Source organism: Oncorhynchus masou, chromosome 29 (assembly GCF_036934945.1).
Source record: "Oncorhynchus masou masou isolate Uvic2021 chromosome 29, UVic_Omas_1.1, whole genome shotgun sequence".
Taxonomy (NCBI): domain Eukaryota; kingdom Metazoa; phylum Chordata; class Actinopteri; order Salmoniformes; family Salmonidae; genus Oncorhynchus; species Oncorhynchus masou.
In genome coordinates, this window is record NC_088240.1 from 66,223,207 (window position 1) to 66,248,959 (window position 25,753).

At 43.7% G+C, this 25,753-nt stretch overlaps 2 protein-coding genes across 5 annotated transcripts; both read left to right on the forward strand.

Annotated features, from left to right (window-relative positions):
* Nucleotides 1-2,624: 2,624 nt before the first annotated feature.
* On the forward strand, nt 2,625-12,989 carry LOC135520330 (mothers against decapentaplegic homolog 4-like). 4 transcript variants are annotated; one of them, XM_064945793.1, is made up of 11 exons: nt 2,625-3,169; nt 4,238-4,478; nt 7,373-7,547; nt 7,703-7,774; nt 8,834-9,019; nt 9,164-9,367; nt 9,469-9,570; nt 9,675-9,731; nt 9,891-10,074; nt 10,253-10,560; nt 11,168-12,989. In XM_064945793.1, the coding sequence occupies exons 2-11, from the start codon at nt 4,242-4,244 to the stop codon at nt 11,386-11,388; spliced, it is 1,746 nt and encodes a 581-aa protein (XP_064801865.1). In that variant the 5' UTR covers nt 2,625-3,169; nt 4,238-4,241; the 3' UTR covers nt 11,389-12,989. The 4 variants fall into 4 exon arrangements, with proteins under 4 accessions (XP_064801865.1, XP_064801866.1, XP_064801867.1 ...); XM_064945794.1 differs by having other exon boundaries at nt 8,843-9,019; XM_064945795.1 differs by having other exon boundaries at nt 7,703-7,726.
* A 1,090-nt stretch (nt 12,990-14,079) lies between these two features.
* LOC135520331 (synaptotagmin-11-like) lies at nt 14,080-25,373 on the forward strand. Its single transcript, XM_064945797.1, has 4 exons — nt 14,080-14,344; nt 18,699-19,612; nt 21,270-21,390; nt 21,515-25,373. The coding sequence occupies exons 1-4, from the start codon at nt 14,311-14,313 to the stop codon at nt 21,823-21,825; spliced, it is 1,380 nt and encodes a 459-aa protein (XP_064801869.1). The 5' UTR covers nt 14,080-14,310; the 3' UTR covers nt 21,826-25,373.
* Nucleotides 25,374-25,753: the final 380 nt, after the last annotated feature.

Here is a 25,753-nt window from a genome sequence, read left to right on the forward strand (position 1 = left end):
GAACCCTTCCATCAGCCCACGAAGCAACTCTTCGTGTCTACCAATGAGGGCTCCTTGGGAGGAAATGGCATTGCAGACCTGGTCTAAGTCTGCTGGGTCAGTCATGGCGAGTTCGTACTATCAGGTTTCAGGTAATACCTAAGTGCAGACTGTGTTGAAGTAACAATGTTAATTGCAACAACAGGGGCAGGGAAAATGACAGGTCAAGGCTGGCAGGGGTCGATAATCCAGAGTAGTGGGGACAAGGTGCAGGACGGCAGGCAGGCCCAGGTTCAGGTCAGGCAGAGGTTGGTAATCCAGAGTAGGGGCAAAGGCACAGGACGGCAGGCAGGCTCAGCGTCAGAACAGGCAAGGGTCAAAACCAGAGGGATGAGAGACTGGGGAAAAGCAGGAGCTGAGACAAAATGCTGGTTGACTTGAACAAACAAGATGAACTGGCACAGACAGACAGAAAACACAGGTATAAATGCCCACAGGATAAGTGGGGAAGGGGGGTGGAGACAAGCACAAGGATAGGTGAAACAGATCAGGGCGTGACACAGTATACATCCATACAACCACAGCGCATATTAGACTAGACACTGGTGGACATTATACAATACACTGAAATGCTAAATGTCTGAAATGAGATAACAGAAACAACAGGGTTACCAAGCTTACAGTTGCTCGCTCGCGGTAAAAATGCTAATTAGCATAACAAAGTTGAGTGTGTCCACAATGCATGAATAGTAAGAAATATGAACTCACATTTTTAAAGGACGCACACTGGCCTTGGCTAAAACAAAGAATGCTAACTAAAGGTAATCACAGAAGATAGCTGGAACTGATCACTTTGTGTACCCTTTCTAGTTACTTCCTTCTCCTTAGTTAGAGATCGCCTAGCATACTCTGCTCCACATCACTGGTGGGTGGAACTACAGCTTTCCTATGATGAACTAATATTGACTCTCAATAGTCTTTCGTACAACTTGTTATCAACTAAAAGTAATTATCAACACAGTAGGACTAAATATTTCCTAATGATATCACAATTTAAATATTGCGTATTTACTCCTCAATCAGATCAAGGACATTTTGGTAATTATTTTCATCGTCTCTAAAGAAACTACCTGGGGCAGACACTCTTGAAAAATCGCATCTGCCGCTTGTAAAAAAATGTATGTCTGTGTCGCTGCCGAGCTCTCAAATATCGTGCCTGTCTCTCACTCTATCCAGCTATCCAGATTCCTTGTTACATCCCTAAATTGAACCCTAAACTATAACCCTTAACTGAACTATTTTACATTTATACTTGATTGATACATTTATACTTGACCGTAGACTACACTATAGCTCAAGGTGGCTACATCGGAATGTCGGCTAGCACGGGAAAAATTGTACATTTCTAACATTTATGGTTGAGATTTAATTAATACGAATATAAACTATGCACCTTATGACTTTCATTAACATGTAGACGTTAGTAGGGTGTTGGTATCAAGTCATGTCAATCAGACGTTCAATGGTTGGTGACATGGTGGTACGGTTGTCTAGGTTCAATTCGGGCACTTATGTAGCCTAGTGGTTAGAGCGTTGGACTAGTAACCGGAAAGTTGCGAGTTCAAACCCCCGAGCTGACAAGGTACAAATCTGTCGTTCTGCCCCTGAACAGGCAGTTAACCCACTGTTCTCAGGCCGTCATTGAAAATAAGAATTTGTTCTTAACTGACTTGCCTGGTTAAATAAAGGTAAAAAAAATAAGACCTTTGCCAACTAATCGACCAGCGAAAACCACACCTCATGCCACTCACTCAGCTGTTAGTGCAGTCTGCCCCAAGCAGTTTAACAGGCTGTTAGCAAAGTCAACTACTTTAGGCTTCAGTGTCTGCTGGTTTTCAGTATTTCCATTACATACAAATGTGATTCAGACGTAATACTTTTATTTTTACATCGCAATTTGATCAGAAAACACACGCGCGAGCGAGCGATCTCCGTAGTACTGCCAGGACTAGCCACTAGAGAGCAGCAACAGACCATAAGATGCAGAGCCATTGATATACAGAAAACAAACACCTATAGGTGATGGGTCCATACTTAACGACATATGCCTATACTGCTATCTGGTAGTTGCCCTCCAGCGGAAATGGCCGTCAATGACAAGTCCTTTGTAACCCGGAATCAGGTAGAGGATTCAGGACCACACCGCACGATTTGATGGACAGACAACACTATTGAAATTCACAATAGTACTTGTCCTCTACCACCTCTGGGTAGTTCAGAAAACCATATGGGTTTGTTGAGCATACAGGGTGGCAGGTAGCCTAGTGGTTAGAGGCGAGCCAGAAACTGGAAAAATTTGAAACCTTTATAAATTGTGTGTCTTTTTGGAGTGGTTGGGTTAAAAGCGGAAGTCAAATTTCAGTTGCATAATTTACCGATAAAATCATGTTAATCTTAAAAATTGCGATGAGTGTACCATCGAGTCACTATCAGTCGACACTTGAAAAATGTCCATTCGTTAATGCTTACTTTTTACCTATGTTTGTCCTGTGTATCTGCGTTTTTTTATTTGGGTGCTGCAATCAGTAGTTTTAGTTAGACACATCATTTGTTCTGGTGCCGCAATCCGTAGTGTTTGTTAAAAATGTAATTCTACACACGGTTGTTAGCTATCGGGAAACGGCGTCCAGAGTTTGGTCCCACAGGCACTGCGTTTTTCTACACAGAGAGGAGATCCACTGGAATTGGTGGAGCGAGAGGGGAGCGAGAATGGGCGGGGTAAATCTCACCGGCGCCACATTATAAAAAAAAATCAACCGCACAGACCTGTCAATCAACAAGCAACCCAGACAGACATCAGCCCCCGGTGGCTGGCTGTTAGCTGTAAGAGAGCAGCGTCATAGTTGGCGGAGAGCCCCACCGTCTGGAATGAAACGGGCGCAGCGATTGGCTCGAAATTTTGCCCGAGACAACTCACGCGTACGATGTTCTCTCTCTCCCCCTTTTGTTATTGCAAGCAAACTAGAGAAGAGTCGGGGGAGCAGCAGGATGAACGAAGGGAGCGAGAGAGGGTGATAGACTGACAACAGTCGAGACAGACAGCTCCACAGAGAGAGGGGGAAAGGGGGAAATACATTTGGAACTGCTTCAGAGCTCCTTCTACATATTTGTCCAGTTCTCCTGTTGATTTGTAAGTAAACTACATTTTGGTATTGATTATTCCCATAGGGATTTTTCTAGCTGACCAAACCAGTCTGAGTCACATGGATTGTTGACAGATTTATAGCCTACAGTTAGTGAGACAGACAGCCAAGACAGACCCCCCCCCATCCAACTACTCTCAAGTCAATGTGTCTATCCTATGTCAAAGTACTGTGTACACTGTAGCCTACAGTGGTGATTATGTGTTTTCCCCCAGTAGGCCTACATGCTTTTGTAAACATGTAAACAAATTACTTTTGACCTCCTAAATGCTCTTAGAATTTCTTGAGTGCAGCATTTATGTTTATTATAGTTTATGACAGTTTTATTATCATTATCAAAGTGGATTGTTATATAGCCTACTTTGGGAAATCACACATTTTCTGCATTATTGTTTTTTTCAGACTTGTTGTGCAAAGCAAAACAAGCTCAACTTCATCACTAGTATGACACACATGGGGGGGGTGTTTGTAAACAAGGTATGTCACACTCAGTCACCTACATTTAAATCATTTAGCAGACTCTCTTATCCAGAGCGACTTACAAGAGCAGTTAGGGTTAAGTGCCTTGCTGAAGGGCACATCGACAGATGTTTCACCTGGTCGGCTTGGGGATTCAATCCAGTGACCGTTTGGTCACTGGCCCTACGCTCTTAACCGCTAGGCTACCTGCCACCCTACACTTCACATGGATCATAAGAATGTACATTTTCTTTAGGTTAATGTAATGTATTTTCAAATAAGTAGTAAATACCTATTTAAGGATAAAGTCATTTTGGCCAACTCAATTCTGTGTTCACATGGCCTGCATTGTATCTTCTGCTCTGTAAAAGTCCCATACATTTTGTGTTGTTAATACTGGTAAAGTTGTTATTTGATTGTTATAGGGACCTTGCTTGCTGATAGCCTATGACTTGAATCTTGATCTGAAGTACCATCTCAGGTCCAGACTTCAGTGTTGTGTCAGTGATCAAACAACAATCAAATAAATCAATTGCATTTGGTTGCTTCACCATAGTGGTCTCTCACCTCCTCCTCTCCAACCCCCCTCAACCCAGGGAGATGTCAGTGAACCCCCCCAACAGCAACGATGCCTGCCTGAGCATCGTGCACAGCCTCATGTGCCACCGACAGGGCGGTGAGAACGAGGGCTTTGCCAAGCGTGCCATAGAGAGCCTGGTAAAGAAGCTGAAGGAGAAGAAGGATGAGCTGGACTCGCTCATCACCGCCATCACCACCAACGGAGTTCACCCCAGCAAGTGTGTCACCATCCAGAGGACGCTTGATGGACGCCTGCAGGTAGGCTACTGTTATGTTGGGTTGAATGAGGCCTAGGCCGGTATGTTATCACTGATTGTAGGGGGACTGTTTATGAAATCAGTGGATCTCATTAATAAATTATTCACTGATGAATTGTTATTGGTGGTATGGCACAAAGACTCTGTCAACTCAGTGACCAATAGCTGGTCGCATTTGATGACTGACTAATACACCTTTCAGGTACTGCCAGCAACAAAGCCTATACTTTTATTTCAGCCAGTCATGATTGTGGTAATACACTACATGACCAAAAGTAGGTGGACATCTGCTTGTCCAACATCTCATTCCAAAATCATGGGCATTAAAATGGAGTTGGTTCCCCCTTCGCTGCTATAACAGCCTCTACTGTTCTGGGAAGGCTTTCCCACTGGAACATTGCTATGGGGACTTGCTTCCATTCAGCCTCAAGAGCATTAGTGAGGTCAGGCACTGATGTTGGGTGATTAGGCCTGGCTCGCAGGCAGCTCATATTGTTTAGGGTGTCCACCCACTCTTTTGTGATGAAATTCACTTCCTTATGTCATAAAATACATTTTACCAAGACAAATATGATTATTCATCTTTTGAATCATTCAGTGCGGTCTTTCTCTAACATTTCATTAACAGTAACCTAATACATCCGATAATAAGCACTGAGCTTTGTTGACATAGCGGTGCGTGTTTCTCCTAACAACTTTTGAGGATTTTACATTTTGAGGTCGTTGTCTTCAAAGTTATTTCTACTGGTCGCAAAAAGCAAAGTTATCATGACACAAGAATAATTAAATGTAAAAGGCTTTGAAAATAAAAAAGCTTGTTATACGCTCAGTGCTCCGTTGACATTTCACAGAGACACGCTTGTTTGGGCAAAAATCCGGTGTTTCTATGTCAAACAGTTTTGTCATATTTCAGTCTTCTGTGATGTATATATAGTGTAATATTGTGACGCAAAATCAAACCTGAATACATTTCAATTCTATATCTGACATGGCACAGGTGTCTTCCTTTTTGTAAGCCCATCCCATGTGTGTGCAACCTGGTGTCAGAGCATTTCATATTATTCTGTACGTAAATCCAAGACACTTAATTTAGTATGATATGTTACGTTTCGTATGGTATATATTCATTTGTGGATGTCTATCATTCGTATTATATGTTGTGAATTTTCAAAACTTGTAATATGTTGTGAATTTTCTAAACTTATGATATGTTACGAATTCTAGCTACGTGGCTGTTAGGGTTAAGTTTAGGGGAAGAGTTAGCTGAAAGGGTTAAGGTTAGGGGAAGGGTTAGCTAATGTGCTAAGTAGTTAAAAGGTAGTAAGTAGTTGAAAAGTTACTAATTAGCTAAGTTGTCCGTGATGAGATTCGAACTCAACAAGTGAATCATTCAACTCGTGGGTTACTTACACACTTCAGGGAGGAGGAACAGGAGAAAAAGGTCAAGGGGTTTAGGTCTCCCTATAGGCTAACTTCTAGAGAATGAACATACTATTGAATATGTAGAAGTGTAACCCAAAAGTTGCTTACAGAGAGAGCAAGGGAATTAGAGAGAAGGAGACAGAGGGAGTTCCCCTCCCCCAGCTCTTATGAGGGGGAGAGAGGGAGGGAGGGAGTACTGGAGGGGTAGCGCGGGTTGTTTTGTCTGAGACACAGGAAAGGGGCAGGGTTAAGTTAAGCCTGTCTGTCTCTGGTGTGTGTGTGTGTTTGTGCCTGGAGTTTTTCAGTGTTAAAGTTTGTGGAAGTATATTTGTAATCTCAGACATACCACAGTATTTTCTGTGTGTGTGTGAGATTGTGATTATGAGAGAGAGATAGATAGAGAGAGAAAAGTGTTTATTATTGAATGCAGGTTTTGACTTACATCAACAGTTTCTACATTTGAGATTGCCTGTGGATATACGGATGTTAGTGACACGTATTAATGTGCTGTGTGAGAACTAGATATGACAATGTACTGTATTATTCTCTGTTCAGGACTTTAGGCTGTGTGTGTGTTTGTCAGTCTGCTGGCTGGAATTGGGCTGGCACTCTGCCAGCTCTGACTCTTTGTCTGAGGAAGGTCACTTTGGTTTTCAAGAAGAAAGAATAATAAAAAAGAAAAGGTAAAAGTTTACGGAGTCCATTTTGGCTTTCTCTTTATGTTAGTGGAGAAAGGGTATGTTGATCCCAAAATACTGATCTCTCTCTCTCTCTCTCTCTCTGTCTGTCTGTCTCTCACACACACACACACACACACACACACACACACACACACACACACACACACACACACACACACACACACACACACACACACACACACACACACACACACACACACACACACACACACACACACACACAGCAAAAGTGAGACAATGTCATTCCTCTCCAGCTCAGCTTGTTGAGTTAACCCTATACCAGCTCCCTCTTTTGTCACACTCACACTCTTCCTCAATAACAAATACTCAGATAGTCACTATTTGTGCTATTCATCTCAGTCTGAGATGTTTTAATGTCTCCAAGGCTATTCCTCCCCACCCAGAGTGTGTGCCTGGAGAGAGTGTGTGTGTATATGTGAGTGTGTTTAACATTGATGTAAATTTCCATTCATGACCTGTTTCCTCGACCACTCCCTGTCTACCAGCTCCCTCTTGCTCTCCTCATTCCCATTCTCCCTCTCCCATCTTTTCTCTCTGTTTCTTTCCCTTGTTCCCCTCCACTTAGATTCCCCACAGTTACACTCCCTCCATGCTCAAATTCCAACCCCGTCAAAGCCTCCATACTGTCCCCCATTCCCTTTCTGAGACCCACCATCCTATTGTAAATAATCACCCTAAATTTCCTGGATGGATGTTGGAAAGGAATTCCTCCAGGCGCTCATTCTCCATTCTCTCTCCTCTCTCGATCCAGGTAGCTGGGAGGAAAGGGTTCCCCCATGTGATCTACGCTAGGCTCTGGCGCTGGCCAGACCTCCACAAGAATGAACTGAAGCACGTCAAGTTCTGCCAGTTCGCCTTTGACCTCAAGTATGACAACGTGTGTGTCAACCCCTACCACTACGAGAGAGTGGTATCGCCAGGCATTGGTGCGTCTGTTCACAATTTCACTTCCTCTAATGAAAGAGAAGCACAAATGGGGAAGGGGAATATGAAGTTGTTAACAGGCTCTTTGGGTCACAGGCTTTTTCAGAACTACCATGCTGTTTCTAACTTTGTTTCCCTTTCCGTCCGTCTCCTCAAGTTGGTCTCAGCATTCAAAATGCAGGTGAGGAGGAAAACACTATTTTCAGCATCATCAAACATCATCAAAATGGTAATAAGCAATAGCAACTCATTCTAACCAATCTGTTTTTATCGCATTTCCCAAAGTGCACAGGCAATACTACTGTTTTTATACAGATATACTGTAGATGTGCTCTTGGCAATCTGATGAAAAATGGAATGCAGAGCTTCTAAACCAGCCAGATTCATACCTGTCTGAGCTAGTCTACACAACAAGTAGGACACCTCAATCAAATTGCAACAAGGTGTCACAGGCTTCATGACAGGGCAAAAATCACTCCCAGATAGAGGCAACAATAAATACCATCCATCAATTTGATCTAAATTACAGTAAATTCCGGAATTTATTCTAAATGTATCCATTCATGAATCGAAAAATATAATAATTATCAGGTATGAAGGTAAGACACAGATGCAGACAATGTCGAATTAACAATGGTTTAATAATTCAACAGGGGCAGGCAATAGACAGGTCAAGGCAGGCAGGGGTCAGTAAACCAGAGGTGAGGCAACGGTACCGGACGGCAGGCAGGGTCAGGGCAGGCTCAGGGTCTGGGTAGGCAGAGGTCAATAAACCAGAGGTGGGGCAAAGGTACAGGTCCACAGGCAGGCAGGGTCAGGGTCAGGGGCAGGCAGAGTGGTCTGGCAGGCAGGAGATAAAAAGAGAAAGAGAAAGAGAAACTGGGAAAAGCAGGAGCAGAGCCAAAAACGCTGGTTGACTTGACAAACAAGACGAACTGGCAACAGACAACCGGAGAACACAGGTATAAATACACAGGGGATAATGGGGAAGATAGGCGACACCTGGAAGGGGGTGGAGACAATCACAAAGACAGGTGAAACAGATCAGGGTGTGACAATAATAACATGACATGACTCATGCCTGATTTCTGCCTGTCTGTCTCTCTGTCTCTGTCTCTGTCTCTGTCTCTGTCTCTCTCTCTCTCTCTCTCTCTCTCTCTCTCTCTCTCTCTCTCTCTCTCGCTCTCTCTTGCTTTCTGTTTCTCTCTCTGTTTTCCTCCCTCTCCATCCCTCCCTCTCTCTCCCTCCCACTCTGTCTCTCTCTTTCTCCCCCTCCCTTCATTACAAGGTCCTCCAGGTCGGCTGATCAAAGAGGAGTACATTCATGACTGTTATGAGATGGACCTCCCCTCCAGGATGCCCCCCCAGCCCGAGCACTACAACCAGCCCCTCCCCCCTCTGCAGATGCCCCCAGAGCCGCCCCGTGCCCCATCCTCCGTCAACCTCTACCCCAGCATGCCCCTCTCTCCGCCAGGTGAGATAAACTGAACCTGGTAATAAGAAGTACTTCCGTACAAGCAATGCAGCTGAGAAGAACTAGACTCTTTTGCTTTCATGTCTAACTCTATCCCTTACAATTTCCACCCTTTATTCCCCTTCCCCCATCTCCCTCCTCCAGTGAGCAGCTCCATGATGGGGCCCATGTCTGGGGGCCACGGCGAGGGCCTGCTCCAGATCGCCTCTCCCCAAATCCAGGGCATTCCCCAGACGCCACCCCCAACCACCCCCACACACGGACCACCCCCCCAGCCCCCTACCCCTCACAGCCAGAGTGACTACAGCAGCAGCTCCAAACACACACAGACACAGAGCTCCTATCACAGTGAGTTACTAACAAACCAGGTTGGCAGTGTCACATAGATGGTGTCAATTCCATTGTGTCAGTTTCAACTGTTTTTGTTCTCTTCCTTCACAATCTTCCAGCAACCTGGACAGGCACCAGCACGGCCTCCTATACCCCTGTAGGACCCCAGCAGAATGGGCGTGGCCACCAGCAACCACCACTGCACCACCCCAACCACTTCTGTATGTCAATCACCTGTCAATCAATCTTTCTGTCAGAAATGCAGGAATGTTACTTAATGTATATGGTAGCATTGTCCTATTTGCTAATTAATTTCTCTTAAAAGGGTCTCAGCAACATCACAGCGCACCCTCCTTTCCTCAGCCAGTCTCCAACCATCCAGGTACACACCCAACGTTTACCCACTCACACACACTTACCCACACACATGGTGTTGGGCAACTCACCCCATCCACCACCAATGGACAGTACCCACATGAGGGACACATGGCAGACATTTTGCAATGTTTCATATTATATTTCATGCTGTGTGTGTTGCCAGGTCCAGAGTTCTGGTGCTCCATCTCCTACTTTGAGATGGACATCCAGGTTGGGGAGATGTTCAAGGTCCTGGCTAACTGCCCCGTGGTGACAGTGGACGGATACGTGGACCCCTCGGGGGGCGACCGCTTCTGTCTGGGCCAGCTCAGCAACGTGCACCGCACCGACGCCAGCGAAAGAGCCAGGTCTATCAGCGTGCCCCTAATATACCCACCTTGCCTAGCCGCTAGCTATTGGAGAACTTTGTTGGGGTGCAGAATACACAGGGCAAACATGTATTTATCGCCTGTATAGAAATAAATACAATCCCCAGTGTCTGTGATTTTCTCTTCACTAGTGTGAACTCCTATCTCCATTTCACAGGTTGCACATTGGGAAGGGGGTGCAGTTGGAGTGTCGTGGTGAGGGGGATGTGTGGATGCGTTGCCTTAGTGACCATGCAGTGTTCGTACAGAGCTACTACCTGGACCGGGAGGCAGGGCGAGCCCCGGGAGACGCAGTTCACAAGATCTACCCTGGGGCCTACATGAAGGTGTTTGACCTGCGTCAGTGCCACAGGCAGATGCAGCAGCAGGCAGCCACGGCCCAGGCTGCAGCAGCAGCACAGGCTGCAGCGGTGGCAGGCAACATCCCAGGGCCTGGCAGTGTGGGGGGAATTGCCCCGGCAGTCAGTGAGTGCTTCTGTCCTTCTATCTCTCACACTCTCTTTCTTTCTCTCTCACACTCTCTTTCTTTCTCTCTTGAACTCTCTTTCTTTCTCTCTCACACTTTCTTTCTTTCTCTCTTGCACTCTCTTTCTTTCTCTCTCACACTCTCTTTCTTTCTCTCTCGCACTCTCTTTCTTTCTCTCTTGCACTCTCTTTCTTTCTCTCTTGCACTCTCTTTCTTTCTCTCTTGCACTCTCTTTCTCTCTCACTCTCTTTCTTTCTCTCTTGCACTCTCTTTCTTTCTCTCTTGCACTCTCTTTCTTTCTCTCTTGCACTTTCTTTCCTTCTCTCACTCTCTTTCTTTCTTTCTCTCTCACTCTCTTTCTTTCTCTCTTGCACTCTCTTTCTTTCTCTCTCACTCTCTTTTTCTTTCTCTCTCTCACTCTCTTTCTTTCTCTCTTGCACTCTCTTTCTTTCTCTCTTGCACTCTCTTTCTTTCTCTCTCGCACTCTTTCTTTCTCTCTTGCACTCTCTTTCTTTCTCTCTCACACTCTTTCTTTCTCTCTTGCACTCTCTTTCTTTTTTCCCTCTCTCGCTCTCTTAACCACTCAGTAAATCTCTCTTCTCCCAGGTCTGTCGGCGGCAGCCGGGATAGGTGTGGACGACCTGCGGCGGCTGTGTATCCTGAGGCTCAGCTTTGTGAAGGGCTGGGGACCCGACTACCCCCGGCAGAGCATCAAGCACACCCCCTGCTGGGTGGAGGTCCACCTGCACCGCGCCCTGCAGCTGCTGGATGAGGTGCTGCACACTATGCCTCTGGCTGACCTAGGAGGACACGGACATGTCAACTAAGCAGTGTGTGTGTGGGTGTATGTGAGAGAGAGGTGGCGGTGTCTCAGTTGCTTGGTTTGGATGATAACCTTCATGAACACTACAGTACGTTTTGGATTGGATACCTTTTTCCTCAGCACCTGAAACAAAGACTGTAGACTCTGATAGAAACTTGTATCGAACTTCTATCGAAAAGGTATTTTAACGCTTTTATATATTTTCCTGTTTGAATCGCCTGATTTTCCTGAAGCAGTTTAGACTGCAAAATGAACTTGCTCATCAGCCATTCTTTTCACAGAGACTGGAAAATGCACTAAAGGCATCAATGCTTTTTAGTAGTGGAAACTAGCCTCGCACCGCCAATGACCTGGTAACCTGCCTGGATAAAACACTTTGGGAATTGTTCAGAAAGTCAGAATGATAGCACATGTGCTGCAGTGGATTCTCACTTAAGCAGTGTTGGAATGATGCCTTGATTACAGGGCAGCAGACTCAGACAGGTATATTGCATCTGGAGAATGCTGCTGTCCTTTAACTGCCTTCAGTAGGGTCTGTTTGTTCTTCAGGGAGAAATTGAAACAATCGTCACCACAATCTCCATCAAACTTTTCTCTTATCAGTATTTTTCATTAACCTGCATCATTTGACTCAGTTATATTTATACTGAACAAAAATAAAACGCAACATGTAAAGTGTTGGTCCCGTGTTTCATGAAATCCCTGAAATTTTCCAAAAGCTTATTTTTCTCAAATTTTGTGCACAAATTTGTTTACATTAATGTTGGTGGGCATTTTAGCCTTTGTCAAGGTAATCCATCCAACTAAGAGGTGTGGCATATCAAGAAGCTGATTGGACAGCATGATCATTACACAGGTGCACCTTGTGCTGAGGACAATGAAAGGACACTCTAAAATGTGCAGTTGTCACACAACACAATGCCAAAAGATGTCTCAAGTTTTGAGGGAGTGTGCAATTGTCATGATAACTGCAGGAATGTCCACCAGAGCTGTTGACAGAGAATTCAATTCTCTGCCATAAGCAACCTCCAATGTTGTTTTCGAGAATTTGGCAGTACGTCCAACCAGCCTCACAAGCGCAGTTCGCATCTAACCACGCCAGCCCAGGACCTCCACATTCGGCTTCTTCACCTGCAGGATATTCTGGGAGTGGGGTATTTCTGTCTGTAATAAAGTCCTTTTTGTGGGGAAAAAAACAACAATTCTGATTGTCTGGGTCTGGCTTTCCATTGGTTGAGCCTGGCTCCGAAGTGGGTGGGCCTATGTGCTCCCATGGCTGCTCCCCTGCCCAGTCATGTGAAATCCATAGATTAGGGCCTAATGAATTTATTTCAATTGACTGATTTCCTTATATGAACTGTGTCTCAGAAAAATATTTGAAATTGTTGCATGTTGCCTTTATATTTGTGTTCTGTATAGCTACCAAAAACAAGAAATGGAATATCAAGAATCTCGTTGATTATATTTATTGATGGAAGGTTTTACACAGTATTTGTAATGTTTTATTCAGTCAGACCAAAGTTGTCAGAAAGTGACAAAAAAAGTGAAAGATTTTTCACTGCTATTTTATGGCCATAAAACCTTTGCTGAATGTGCCTATCTTCATTTTGTGTCCTGCCTTTGTTCAACCAAAGCATGTATTTGTGTTGATGTATGCCAAGATATGCCTTTAACTAAAGTACTTCTAGGCCTAATTAAAGAATAGGTAATTAATTAATTAAATTGGTGCCTTAATTTTGAAGTACTGACAAAGATTACAAACCCCACAGAAAAAAATCGGCCTTCATTTGTTGGTTTTCTCAGTACATTCCTGCTGCAATGCGCGTCTTGTCAGCCAAAGTGATGTATCTACTGCAACTTACGATTGTGTTTTAGTGAAGTGAGAAAACAAATAGCCTCATGCTGTACATGTCGGACAGTATGACTTCATTCGCTGTATTACATTTGTCCAGTAGGACACCTAGTGAACTTTCTGGGTACTACGTGCATTTGCAGTCCATCCATGTTGATGCAGGGCCTGTGACTGGTTTACTTCACCAAATGATATGTCCAGAATATAGCGGTTTATAAAACAAATGTATTGATTTATATGTTTATATATGTCTAATTTGGGACACTTATAAAACACACATGAGGGTCTCTGCTTCTCTGCTCCTAATGGTAATCATGTGAGGGTTAAAGATGAGACCATATCTATAATATTAAATTATTTGTCATGTATTCTACTTGTAAATCATAATATTAGTAGCAGTCATTGTTTTTACAGTGTACTTTCAGCTGTCTGTAGTCAGCTTGGTTCAGTCTCTAGTAGATATCAATATGATTTATTATTGAGTTAGAATTGACCAAAATATACTATTGTTGCATTAGTCTTGAACACAGCTTTATAATGGTTGTTTTAGTGGGGGGAGTATGTAAAATTATGTGCTTTGCAAATGCTGTATGTATGTTATAATTATTCCAAAGTTTGCCAAGAATTAAACCGTTTTTATAAAATCTGTATGGTCCTTAGACCTATTGTGTAATGTTGCCAAGCAACTATTTGAATGAAAGTGTGCTACCCATCCACCAGTAATTGGTCCTTTACATACATACACTGTATCATACAAGAAAAAATGACATTCTGACGCCACCCCGGGGCGGGTCTAAACCCTCCTGCGAGTCCGTGAGTACCAGTCTCGAGCCCCACGCAGCATCCGAGATATAATAGCATCATTGAGTTTGTCGTATAGAGAGCGAATAGACCATACGAAAAGGGGAAGACAATCATTATTTATTAACCTGTGAGCTCATTTACTGGAATATTTGGTTGAAGTATCGTTACTCATTCTCTATGGATATAAAATAGGGACAAATCAGCTCTATATTCTTTCATTTACCCGTTTTATCTGGGCTGCCAGTAAAGCATCCTGCGTTAATTCTCAAAATGGCTGAGATTACAGAATTACGACCTGCATATGGTAAGTAGCAGACATTTTTCGGAATTATTTGGCATTTTGTTTATTGTGTCGTCAGATGTTATATGATGTCTTGTATTTACATTAGGCAAAATGTTCAAATAATGCCCATTCGTTTTAGAAATAAGGCCATATGAGAGTGAACACACCCAAATAGCATGATTAAGTTGATTGCTATCATCAAAGATTGCCAAATGTAAATTTGGCATTTATTTATTACCTTGGCCTGTGTTAATGTAAATAGCATCGAATGTAATTTGGAAATTGAACGAAACTGATTACACAGGCATGTTCAACAGAGATAGTAACATTACTAGGCACAGACGTCAATCAATTAAACGTCTATTCCACGGTTGGTTCAACTTAATTTCATTGAAATGACGTGGAAACAACGTTGATTCAACCAGTGTGTGCCCAGTGGGAGCCTATTATTACATTATTTGCTATTATGCAATTATTTGTTTTCAATCAGTGAGTAATTTGGTCCAACAACATAATAATTGTAGGCCTATTCTATGAAAAGATAGAGTACTGCGGCCCATTCCCAACATTGCCTCTTCTCCCGGTGGTCTTCAATGTGCGCGTCCGATGGGGTGGATAGGATGACGTGATGTCTATTCCTGCGTAAGCATCGCCAGCCCCGTTCCTTTGTTTTTGTTAAAGCAAGCATCCCGGAACTAGGAGCTTGGCCAAATGGACATATTTTCATTGTATCAGACCCCGAGCTTTAAATTAAGATCCCTGAACAGTAGTTTAATGCCACATTGCCATAATAAGAAGTGTAGTGCTCTGAAGGCAGGGGGTGTTGGTGACCCAAACAGTGCCAGATCCTCTCAGCAAGTGACATGAATAGGTGACGGGGAATGGGGAGGGTTATGGGTATTATATCATCAGAAGAATAGGACAACCCAAGTGCAGAAACAAAACGGATTGTTCTAAAATATAAACCAATAAGCACTGCCAGGAATGGGCCTGTAACCTGTTGGAGTTGATTAATGTCCATGCGGAAGAAGAGGCCTTTGTTAATAAATGCATTCTCATATTTCTTGGTTGATTTAAGATTAAACCATCAAGAGCATCTAAACATTGAACTGCTTGAAGAACCTCATTACAACAAGCAGTTGACCTTTCATCTCATACAAGCTCAAGATAAACAGTTGTGCAATCTAGGCTTGAGTGTTAGAGATGTGTTATTGCAAACATAATGTTGGCCCTGAGCCTCCGGATGCAGCAGAAAATGAGAGTTGGATATCTGCAATTCATCCCAACAGACTCAAGAAACCCAGATTACAGCCAGTGATCTAATCTGGGTCACTCATCAGGATTAAGACACATCTGGTCCACATCACAATCTGAGTTCTGCAAATCAACTGAATCTTATGTTCACAGGCAGTATACAATAAGACATGTTGCCAATGCAGACAGATTGTCTCTCAGTGCTCCATGGTCACTCAGCACTGTTTACCAGGCTGGTGGATGATGGGGTTTATGCTGTACCAACCGGTGCCAGGCAGAAAGAAAGATGGGCAGTTGGTCAGAAGTTGGACAATTTTGCATTCTTCAAACACCAGAAAGAGCTTTTTCTTGCAATCTAGAGCCATAGTTATTATGACTAATTATATGTCAAACTATGTCTATTTTTCTGCATAAGTTATCTAAGCATATCTTCTTACCTCCTTATCTCCTTATCTAAGCATATCTCCTTACCTGTTCAATTGTCATGTTAATTAAGGATGCGCATTGATTCTTTAAGAACCATTTGCCTTAGAAGTTTAGTGCAACTGCCACACTGGTATATAGTATCATAACCCAATAATTAAAGCAATTTTAGTCAATTATGTATCAATTTATTGTCATTTGAGTTTTGAAAAGAACAATCACATTGTCTGTCAATCTTTGCATGCATAGCTCTGTCTATGAACAGTGGTTACATTTCCCCAGCCCCATGACTCAGTTTATCAAACAAAGTGGCAGGGTCAGGCACTGGAAATGGCTCAAATCAAATCAAACGCTGTTTGTGTCACTCTACACTCTCTCCTCCACTGACGATACCTCACACACGAGAGTATCTAGCGTCCTGCCGAGGCATCTCTGCTCTGTGCACCTTGGAAGGAACCACTTACTAGGGGAGAATAGGTAGGGGGGTACACTTTGCCTGGTCCAGTCAGTTTGCCCCCTGCGAAAAGTACCGCTGACATATCTTTTTATAAATAATTATCATCACATTCATTTTAAAACATGACAAATCTTAGGGGGCGCATGCCTTTGTGTCCCCTATAGGCATGATGCCACGGACAGTAGCTGTGTATATTTAAACAAAAAGGATGTCTTGAACTCGGCATGTGTGCTGTTCATATTTGGAATGTCAAACTACCTATACAGTAGTGTGGTCTGATCTGTAATCTATGGTTAGATAGAATTACATAATTCCTTGCAAATCAACCTGAGCTCTTTTTCTTGATGAAGGATCTGAAATGGGTTATGCAGAAGGCTAACAGATGGAATCCACAGAAAAAAATATCTTTAAAGTTACCCACAGAAAAAAAACTGAACTGAGGAGATTGGCATTGTGTCTAGTTAATAAAAAAATGTACGGTGTATTTTTGGTTCGGTTAATCAGCACATTCAATTTATGCTTTTACTTAACACATTTTGTGGACAATTCCTGGACCCACTGAAGCGGAAGATTTGAGAGCTCACTACTGCCATCCCCCTGGGGTATGTTTCCAGGGCAACGGGCTCAGCTGGCATTAAGCTCCTTCCAAAATCTGACATCATCCTCCTGGTATCCCTACCCAGAATGCCAATGAACAACAACAGGAAGGAAGGGCACAGTATTTTGTTGAAAGACAGACAGTTGAAGGAGGGAGAGGAGAGAGACAAAGACAGATGAAAATGTAGAATTCGTGTCGTGTATTGTCTGCCCCAATGTGTCTGGGAGGTATAGCCCCATACCCTGTCTCTGTGCATGTGTATGTGCATGCATGTGTGCCTCGTGCATCACATATGTGCATGCTCATGCACATTCACTGTATAGACTGACAAGTTTACCAATTGGAGTATGGTGACATGCTCAGAAGGGGAAATGTTCCCTGTGGAGGGCTGAAGGGGGGGGGGGGGGTGGCGGCACAATGCGTCTCTTTTCAGGGGCTTGGCCAAACAAAGGGCCCTCTCCCGGCCCTCCCGCCCCGCTGCAGCAGGCTCTGTCCACTGAGTCCCATTACAGCTGGGATCAGCACAGTCAGCCTTACCATGTGCGCACAGCACACATTAACCCCAGCAGCAAATGAGTGGGTGGTGGCTCGCACACACAGTCACACATAGATTCATGCATACCTGCATGTGCACAGACACTTAGAACCTCACCCCTCGCACATACACATACACACACACACAGAGACAGGGTATGGGGCTATACCTCCCAGACACATTGAGGCAGACAATACACGACCTAGTCTGGCGTAATGACCAGCCCTGGAACAGGGTCTGTCTGCTAGATAAAGCACACCGTCACTGGGATCAATTAAGGGAGGCAAATGACTAATGACTTAAATAAAGAGGTGGACTGTGTGTGTGGATGTGTTTAACTATAGTAAACTAACAGTAAACATTTTTTATCAACTGGGGACATTTTGTTGGTCCCAACAAGGTCAAATGCTATTTCTAGGGGGTTTAGGGTTAAGGTTAGAATTAGTGTTATGGTTTGAATTAGATTGTATGTATGTACATGTATGTATGTATGTGTGTGTGTGTGTTCGTGTGTGTGTGTGTGTGTGTGTGTGTGTGTGTGTGTGTGTGTGTGTGTGTGTGTGTGTGTGTGTGTGTGTGTGTGTGTGTGTGTGTGTGTGTGTGTGTGTGTGTGTGTGTGTGTGTGTGTTTGTGTGGTGTTGGGGGCTGACATTTAGGCAGCCTGGTGACACCTGGTTGAATGATGTCCATATTGCTCATGTGTTTCCCACTCACACCTTGCCTTGTGCTCTGTGACACTGTAGTGAAGTCACTCCTGCTGTATGGCACAGTCACAGTGTTGAGTCACAGTGGAGTGGAGTCACTCACCCTGGGTGGTGTGGTCACACGACTTACATTATTTAGCCTACCTGACAATAATGAGCCACTGGAGGGCAGTTACATGATTTCCTATTTGATTTTCAGTACTGCATCACTTGGTTGCAGCTTAAAGAGTTGAATTTCTTTAATCTGAGTCAGTTCCTGGATGAACTAAATGCAACCGACAGTTTGACCACCTACTTTATTTAGAGACTTCAGTATAAATATTTCTCACACCAGACATTGCAAACACATCCCTGTCTAGACTGTGCAAAGGCTTTTACTCATTCTATCTTCCCCTCTCTTTTAGACATGTCACCGGTGCTGGCTGGTTTTATCGGTGCAGCGGCTCTGGTGGTTGCCGTGGTGATCCTGGTTCTCCTGTGGTCCTTCTGCCAGCGTCGCAACCTCCGGGTGATGGGCCGGTACAAGCTCCATGGTGATCAGTACACCGACTCGGCTGAAGACCCGCCCTACAAGTTCATCCACATGCTGAAGGGCATCAGTATCTACCCAGAGTCCCTCAGCAGCAGCAAGAGGATAGTACGGGTGGCCAGGCGTGCTGGGTGGCAGGGGGAGAGAGACAGAGAGAGGGGTGGTGGCCGCGGGATGGTCCTGGTGGATGCGGAGAACAACATCCTGGACGCGCCTACCCATCTCCAGATGAGCCACCTGGTGCCCCCTGCTGGCCAGCCCAGAATGGAGGCGGCACTGCCCGTCAGGGCCGACTACTGCTGCCTGGATAGCTCAGCTACCAGTAGCGAGAACAGCAGCAAGACCGTTTCACCTTTCACCCCCGCGTCCTCTGACCCAGAATCAGAGCCTGAAACCAGCCTGGGCTCCCTCAGCCTGGCTTTAGACTACAACTTCCCCAAGAAAGCCTTGGTGGTGACCATCGTTGGAGCCCATGGCCTGCCTGCAGTTGACGAACAGGGGAACAGCTCCGACCCTTACGTGAAGATGACCATCCTCCCTGAGAAGAAGCACCGGGTGAAGACCAGGGTCCTGAGGAAGACACTGGAGCCGGTGTTTGACGAGACGTTCACGTTCTATGGCGTGGCCTACAGCTCGTTGCCCGAGCTCACGCTGCACTTCCTGGTGCTCAGCTTCGACCGCTTCGCCCGAGATGATGTCATAGGAGAGGTGGTGGTCCCGCTGACAGAGTTGGAACCCAGCACGGGGCGGGTGCATATCACCCAGCAAATCAGCAAGAGGAACATGCAGGTGAGGAATGGGGGGGGCGACCTACACATGTTTAAAAGCATGAACAGACAATTCCAACATATTCTTAGAAGTAGGGGCCCGGCGCACACATACACACACACACACACACACACACGGAATTGAGCGCAGTGCAGTACACAGAGGGGGTTGTCTGACAGGAAGGTCAATGTGTCTCTATTGATTCGGTCCCCATTCAAGTATTAACTGCAGCCAAACTGAGGAGACAGAATCAACGCCTCCATGTAATCTCTCAATGCAGCCAGCCATCCATCAGGCTCCCTTCATCATCACAGCCACACGTGTGCATGTGAGTGTGTACCCAACTCGGACTCATCAAGAACTTTTGTTTTTTGTTCCTACATGTACCTGTGGCACTAGTCCTCCCTGTGTGACCATTGTGTATAACCCATCTGCTGTTCAATATAAGAAGGGCTGGATATGTTTTGTATGGATGCATTGCAGGGGTTATTACTTCCTCATTGAAAGAAGAAGTCTGATCGTAAAATCGGGTAGTGTTCCTCAGTACTCAGTGTGGAGGGCAAGGTATTGCAGTAGCATGGGGGAATACGATACACCATGCATGGGAATCAACCTCATACCTGACTAGGATAGTAAGTTGCAGGTGTATTAAAACTACACTAGAATGAGAAGAGAACTATGGCTCACTGTAGTGGTGTCGGGGCAAATTTGTGTGGCTATAAGCTTTCGGTCAAACAACCTTCATCAAAGCAATGTCATCTTCTTGCTTATTGAAATAATCCATCATAAGCATACCAATCACCAGGACACTCACCTAGGGATTCCTCTCAGCAAATCCTCATTTTATAATCATTAGATTAGAAAATGCTTTTTTAGTGATGGGTTGGAATAATATGAAATCAATTGCAAGTCAGTGAATATGAGAAAGTACATGTGTGTGCTGGTCTGTAGCATCATACATCATGTCTACCTACTGTCATCTGTATTAATATATACAGTACCAAGATCTGATTTACATTTATATGGATATTCAGTGTAAAGGCCAGGCATGACAGATTTTGTTCACAGTTTATCTGATTCATTGTTTAATTTCCTTGCTCTTACTATGCAGAACACCTAGATTATACAAACCGCTATTGTGCTGTTTCTCACATAAACACTAAAAGAATCACACTAGTCTGTTTCCACACGCAGATATGTATGGTATATTTACGCAATAAGGCCTGAGTGGGTGTGGTATATTGCCAATATACCATGGCTAAGGGCTGTTCTTAGGCAAGACGCAATGTGCCTGGATGCAGCCCTTAGCCGAGGTATAATGGCCATATACCACAAACCACAAATACCACAAACTTATTGCTATAATAAACTGGTTAATAACATAATTAGAGCAGTAAAAATAAATGTTTTGTCATACAGCCAATCAGCATTCAGGCCTTGAACCACCCAGTTTATAATTGTGCATGTAGAACAAGGTTGGCAAATAGATCATTCCCAAGACTGCTGAGTTTTATTGTCTTGGCAGTTGGTGCGCAATTACTCTTTTAATCTATGACTGTACGATTATGGCTGTTTCATTGTTGTATTGTGTCTTAAAGGCTGAGTAGGTGGGTTTGATGATTGTTCCTTTTGAATGAATCAATAGTTAAATCCTCTATGTGTCTGTCTCTTCCTGCAGTGCGAGAGCCGTGGGGAGCTGTTAGTGTCTCTGTCCTACCAGCCTGTCTCCCACCGCCTCAGTGTGGTGGTGCTGAAGGCCAAACACCTGCCCAAGATGGACATCTCTGGCCTGTCTGGAAGTGAGTTCAACCACTGTGTATGTCAGTGTGTGCGTGTGTGCCTGTGGACAATTTAAAAAAGCGGAGCTTGTGTAATGTCCCCTTTACATATAACAATATTCCAAAATGTCCTTCTCTCCCTTAGACCCATATGTGAAGGTCAATGTGTTCTACGGACGCAAGCGCATCGCCAAGAAAAAGACGCACGTGAAGAAGTGCACGTTAAACCCCGTCTTCAACGAGTCCTTCATCTACGACGTGCCCCCCGAGCTGCTCCCTGAGATCTCCGTGGAGTTTGTGGTGGTCGACTTTGACCGTACCACTAAGAACGAGGTGGTGGGGCGCCTGCCACTCGGCCTGCACAGCCCCTGTCCCTCTGGCGCCGCCCACTGGCGGGAAGTCTGCGAAAACCCCCGTCGGCAGATCTCAAAGTGGCACAACCTCAGTGAATACTAGCTCCTCACACCGCCTAATGCATATAGTTCTACCTGTGTATAGGGGGAGGTGGAGGAGGGGAAGTGAGGGACTTCTTGCCGAGAGAGTGGCTTTTCCCCCATGCCATACATTCTCTTGTGAATAATACCAACAAAAAATGAACAACATTCCTGGTGGGACTTGTACAGTGGACTTTACAGTGGTTAAGGTTCAATTACAGGATCGAATTAAAGTAACAAACATGCATACAGATAAACATACACATATATAACCCACACCACTACAGAATTATAGAGACACTCAGTCTCAGCATTTGGGTAAGAGTAATGAAAATGAAAAAGTTGTTTGTTAACCAAAATCTGACCAGGATCACACATTCAAAGCTATTATGAATTATTGTCTGGCCATGTTGTATGAAGGCGACGGGAGGATACATGCAAATGCTTAAAAAAGAAAGAATTGTCAGACTTCAAAATCCTCCCCTTGCCAATATTGTACTTCATTCATTGCATGTCTGAATTAAACAGAAATATCATCAAATAAAATGTAGTAAGGAAACAGAAGTATTGCTTATATTGATAGTGAGAAAAAAAATTCTCTCTTAAAATGAGAAAATCTCATGCAACTGACTCTCTGTTGCAGTTTCTCTGAAGGTAGCAACAAACAGGACAGCTAGAAATTTCTAACCATGAAATGTTTTGGGGCCTAACTGTTGTCGTTTAGTGGCATTACCACATTTGATGACAAGCTCTGTATCTATCATGAAAACCACCAATGTTTCAAACCAATTGATGCTTTGTTGTTAAGACAAATGTGATTTCACTGCAAATATATTTATTTTGGGTTCATTTTTAGAACAAATTCGGTCTGAAAATATGAATGTAATAAACAACCAAAACATTATTACATGGATACATGTAGCGTTTCGCTACACTCACATTAACATCTGCTAACCATGTATAACATTTGATTTGATTTGATTTAACATGTGATCACAAGAAATATGACATCTTCTCATACTGTGGCATTGAAAAAGCATTCACCACAGTATGAGCAAATTACTGAAATATCACTGCAGCAGGTTAGTCTTAGTACTGTAATAACCAGGTAATAACACATGCTAGTTAGGAGCTTGTAGTGCCAGATGTTTTTTGAAAGTCACTGATATTATTGTGAATAATGGTTTTGACATGAAGAGTTGTAAAGGGTCATGTTTTGCTGTGTGGTTTCCAAAAGGTTTATACAGTATATTCCATATATATTTTGGCCTTTGCTGCCATGCTCATCTTTTAGGACTCGATTCAATCCGAATCACCTAAGTTCTGCGCTATAGCGTGCTTGAAATGTAAACACAATTTTTTTATTGAGCTGTCATATGCAGCGTTTACCGTGAATACAGTCTTCGCGAACTTGGGAACATTGGCTTTACATTGCCTTTACATTTCAATAGCGCTGAACTTGAGCGATACGGATTGAATCGAGCCCTTCGTGTATTTTTGTCTCTTTCATTTGGCTAATTTCAAGATTATATTGTATAAAAGAACAGTGCTTTATATCTTGAAGGCAACAATTTTCTATAGTGTATAGCCTCACAGGTTGAAGCTCCTGTATGTTGTTGGTGATACTCTATGTGTGTGTGTGTGTGTGTGTGTGTGTGTGTGTGTGTGTGTGTGTGTGTGTGTGTGTGTGTGTGTGTGTGTGTGTGTGTGTGTGTGTGTGTCTGTGTGTGTGTGTGTGTGTGTGTGTGTGTGTGTGTGTGTGTGTGTGTGTGTGTGTGTGTGTGTGTGTGTGTGTGTGTGTGTGTGTGTGTGTGTGTGTGTGTGTGTGTGTGTGTGTGGAGACTGCAGAGCCCAGGTGCACTGTTTAGAATAATATAAGTGGTGATGGGGTTCAGAGCAGGACATGGCAGTGGGGTGGCTACTGCTAGCTTCTGGCTTGGCCAGGACCAGAAGGACGAGACACAGGTGGGCAAACCCCCACACCTCCACTGTCACCAACCTCTCCATCCTCTCTTCCTCCTCTTTTTCTCCCACTCTCTCACTCTCTCTGACCCTCCTTCGCACTTTCTTTCTAGCTCTCTCTTTACAGTCCCTTATTTCCTCAATCTCCTTCGTTCTCCCGTCTCCTCTCTCTAACTCTTTCTTTGCACCTTCTTTATTTGGATCACTAATATCTCAAATTCCTTTTAATGCTTCATTCCTCATAATGAGAGAAGTCACAGTATTTGACAGATTAGTGAACCCATCATAACACCTATCACACCCTGTGAGGATTTGGCTGTATGACTGATGCTCTGTCATCATTGTACACCATAGGTCAGGGGTGTCAAACTCATTCCATGGAGGGCCTAGTGTCTGCAGGTTTTTTTGTTTTTTCCTTTCAATGAAGCCCTAGACAACAAGTAGTGGGGAGTTCCTTACTAATTAGTGACCATAATTCATCAATCAAGTACAAGGGAGAACTTGCAGACACTCGGACCTCAGTGGAATAAGTTTGACACCTGTGCTGTAGGCCTACTCAGTGGAGACATGGGGAGTCTAGCTGCAATGGCTTTACATCACACTGTGTAACATTTACTGCGGTGCAGTCTGGCAAATTGACTGTGTGAAACTCTGGGAGAACAGTAATCTCAGTGAAGCCAAGGTGAAAATACTTAAGTAAGACTGCAGGTTTGTGTCTTGACAGGGCAAGGGGAAAGCATAAAATTGTGTTGCAATACATATGAGCTGCCTTGTTTGCTTTTGGCAGCAAACTCCTGCGATCAGAACCCCCACCATTTTGACTGTCTATAGCCCCGTTGATACCTGATGCTAACATGGGTCCTTAGTCCTGATCTTGTCTACATTCTGATTGTGCCCACATTTCCAGAAGTGTGTCTACACATGGTATTAAAATGAGTCTGTTATCTGTCCACTGTGTCTGCATTGTGACCAGAGTTCCTGGTCCCTTCCTTTATGCAAATAATGTCACAGCTATAATATTTGTATATGTATTTACTGTAAGACACATATTGATGTAATCAGCCACCTATCCCTGATTTTAGAGGCCGGAATAATGATGATTTAAATGGTTTTTCTGTCCAGATCTGTCTACACTTGTAAGATGTCTAGACACAAAAAGATCACAATCAGATCACAACGTGTCTTTTGACTGTCAACACCTGTCTAAAAATGTGGGCACAATCAGACTGTTGACAAGATCAGGACAAAGGACGCAATTTAGAACAAGGTATAAAAGGGGCTTACTTCACCTTGTCTCCCCACCTTCGACCTTCAGTGTAGCTATTTCCTTTGTTGAAATATCCTTGTTAACTAATTTGGAATAAAATATGAAACGTAATGTAAACAAACTGTAATAATGACTGATCGTGGACTGGTACAAATGATTATTTCAAGGTATCTTCTGTCCAAATACATGGAGTTAAACTATGTAATGAAATACTTGAGGGTAATGCAAACGGTGTCTAAAACATACATTTTCCTATGTGCTGAGTATATTTCCCGGATGCTAACTTGTGTGTTTTTTTTCATTAACAGTCATTCAACGTGCAAATAAAAAGTTATACTCCAGTGTTTGCAGCTCATTTAAAAAAAACAGCTTTACATCACCAGAATCTTGACACACATGCATGGAGGCATGCGCGCACACAGGCTTGTTAATGTGTACACACACTCACACACTTCTCATAACTGAGCGACATTAAGCACAATATGCAACATGAAAATATTGAAAATATCATGACAATCAACACCCTCTTCTGGTGTAATCTAGTTCTAAGTCCTGTGACTGAAGTAACACTAGTCATCTGTGTAGTTTAAGAAAGTTGTCACATACATAGATCAGTGGAATAAAAGCGTAGATCATTGGTCCGTAACGATTTTCATTTGAACTGTTACAAACAACAACAAAAAACAAGCAACAATATTCATACAACTGTAATAGAGTAGCA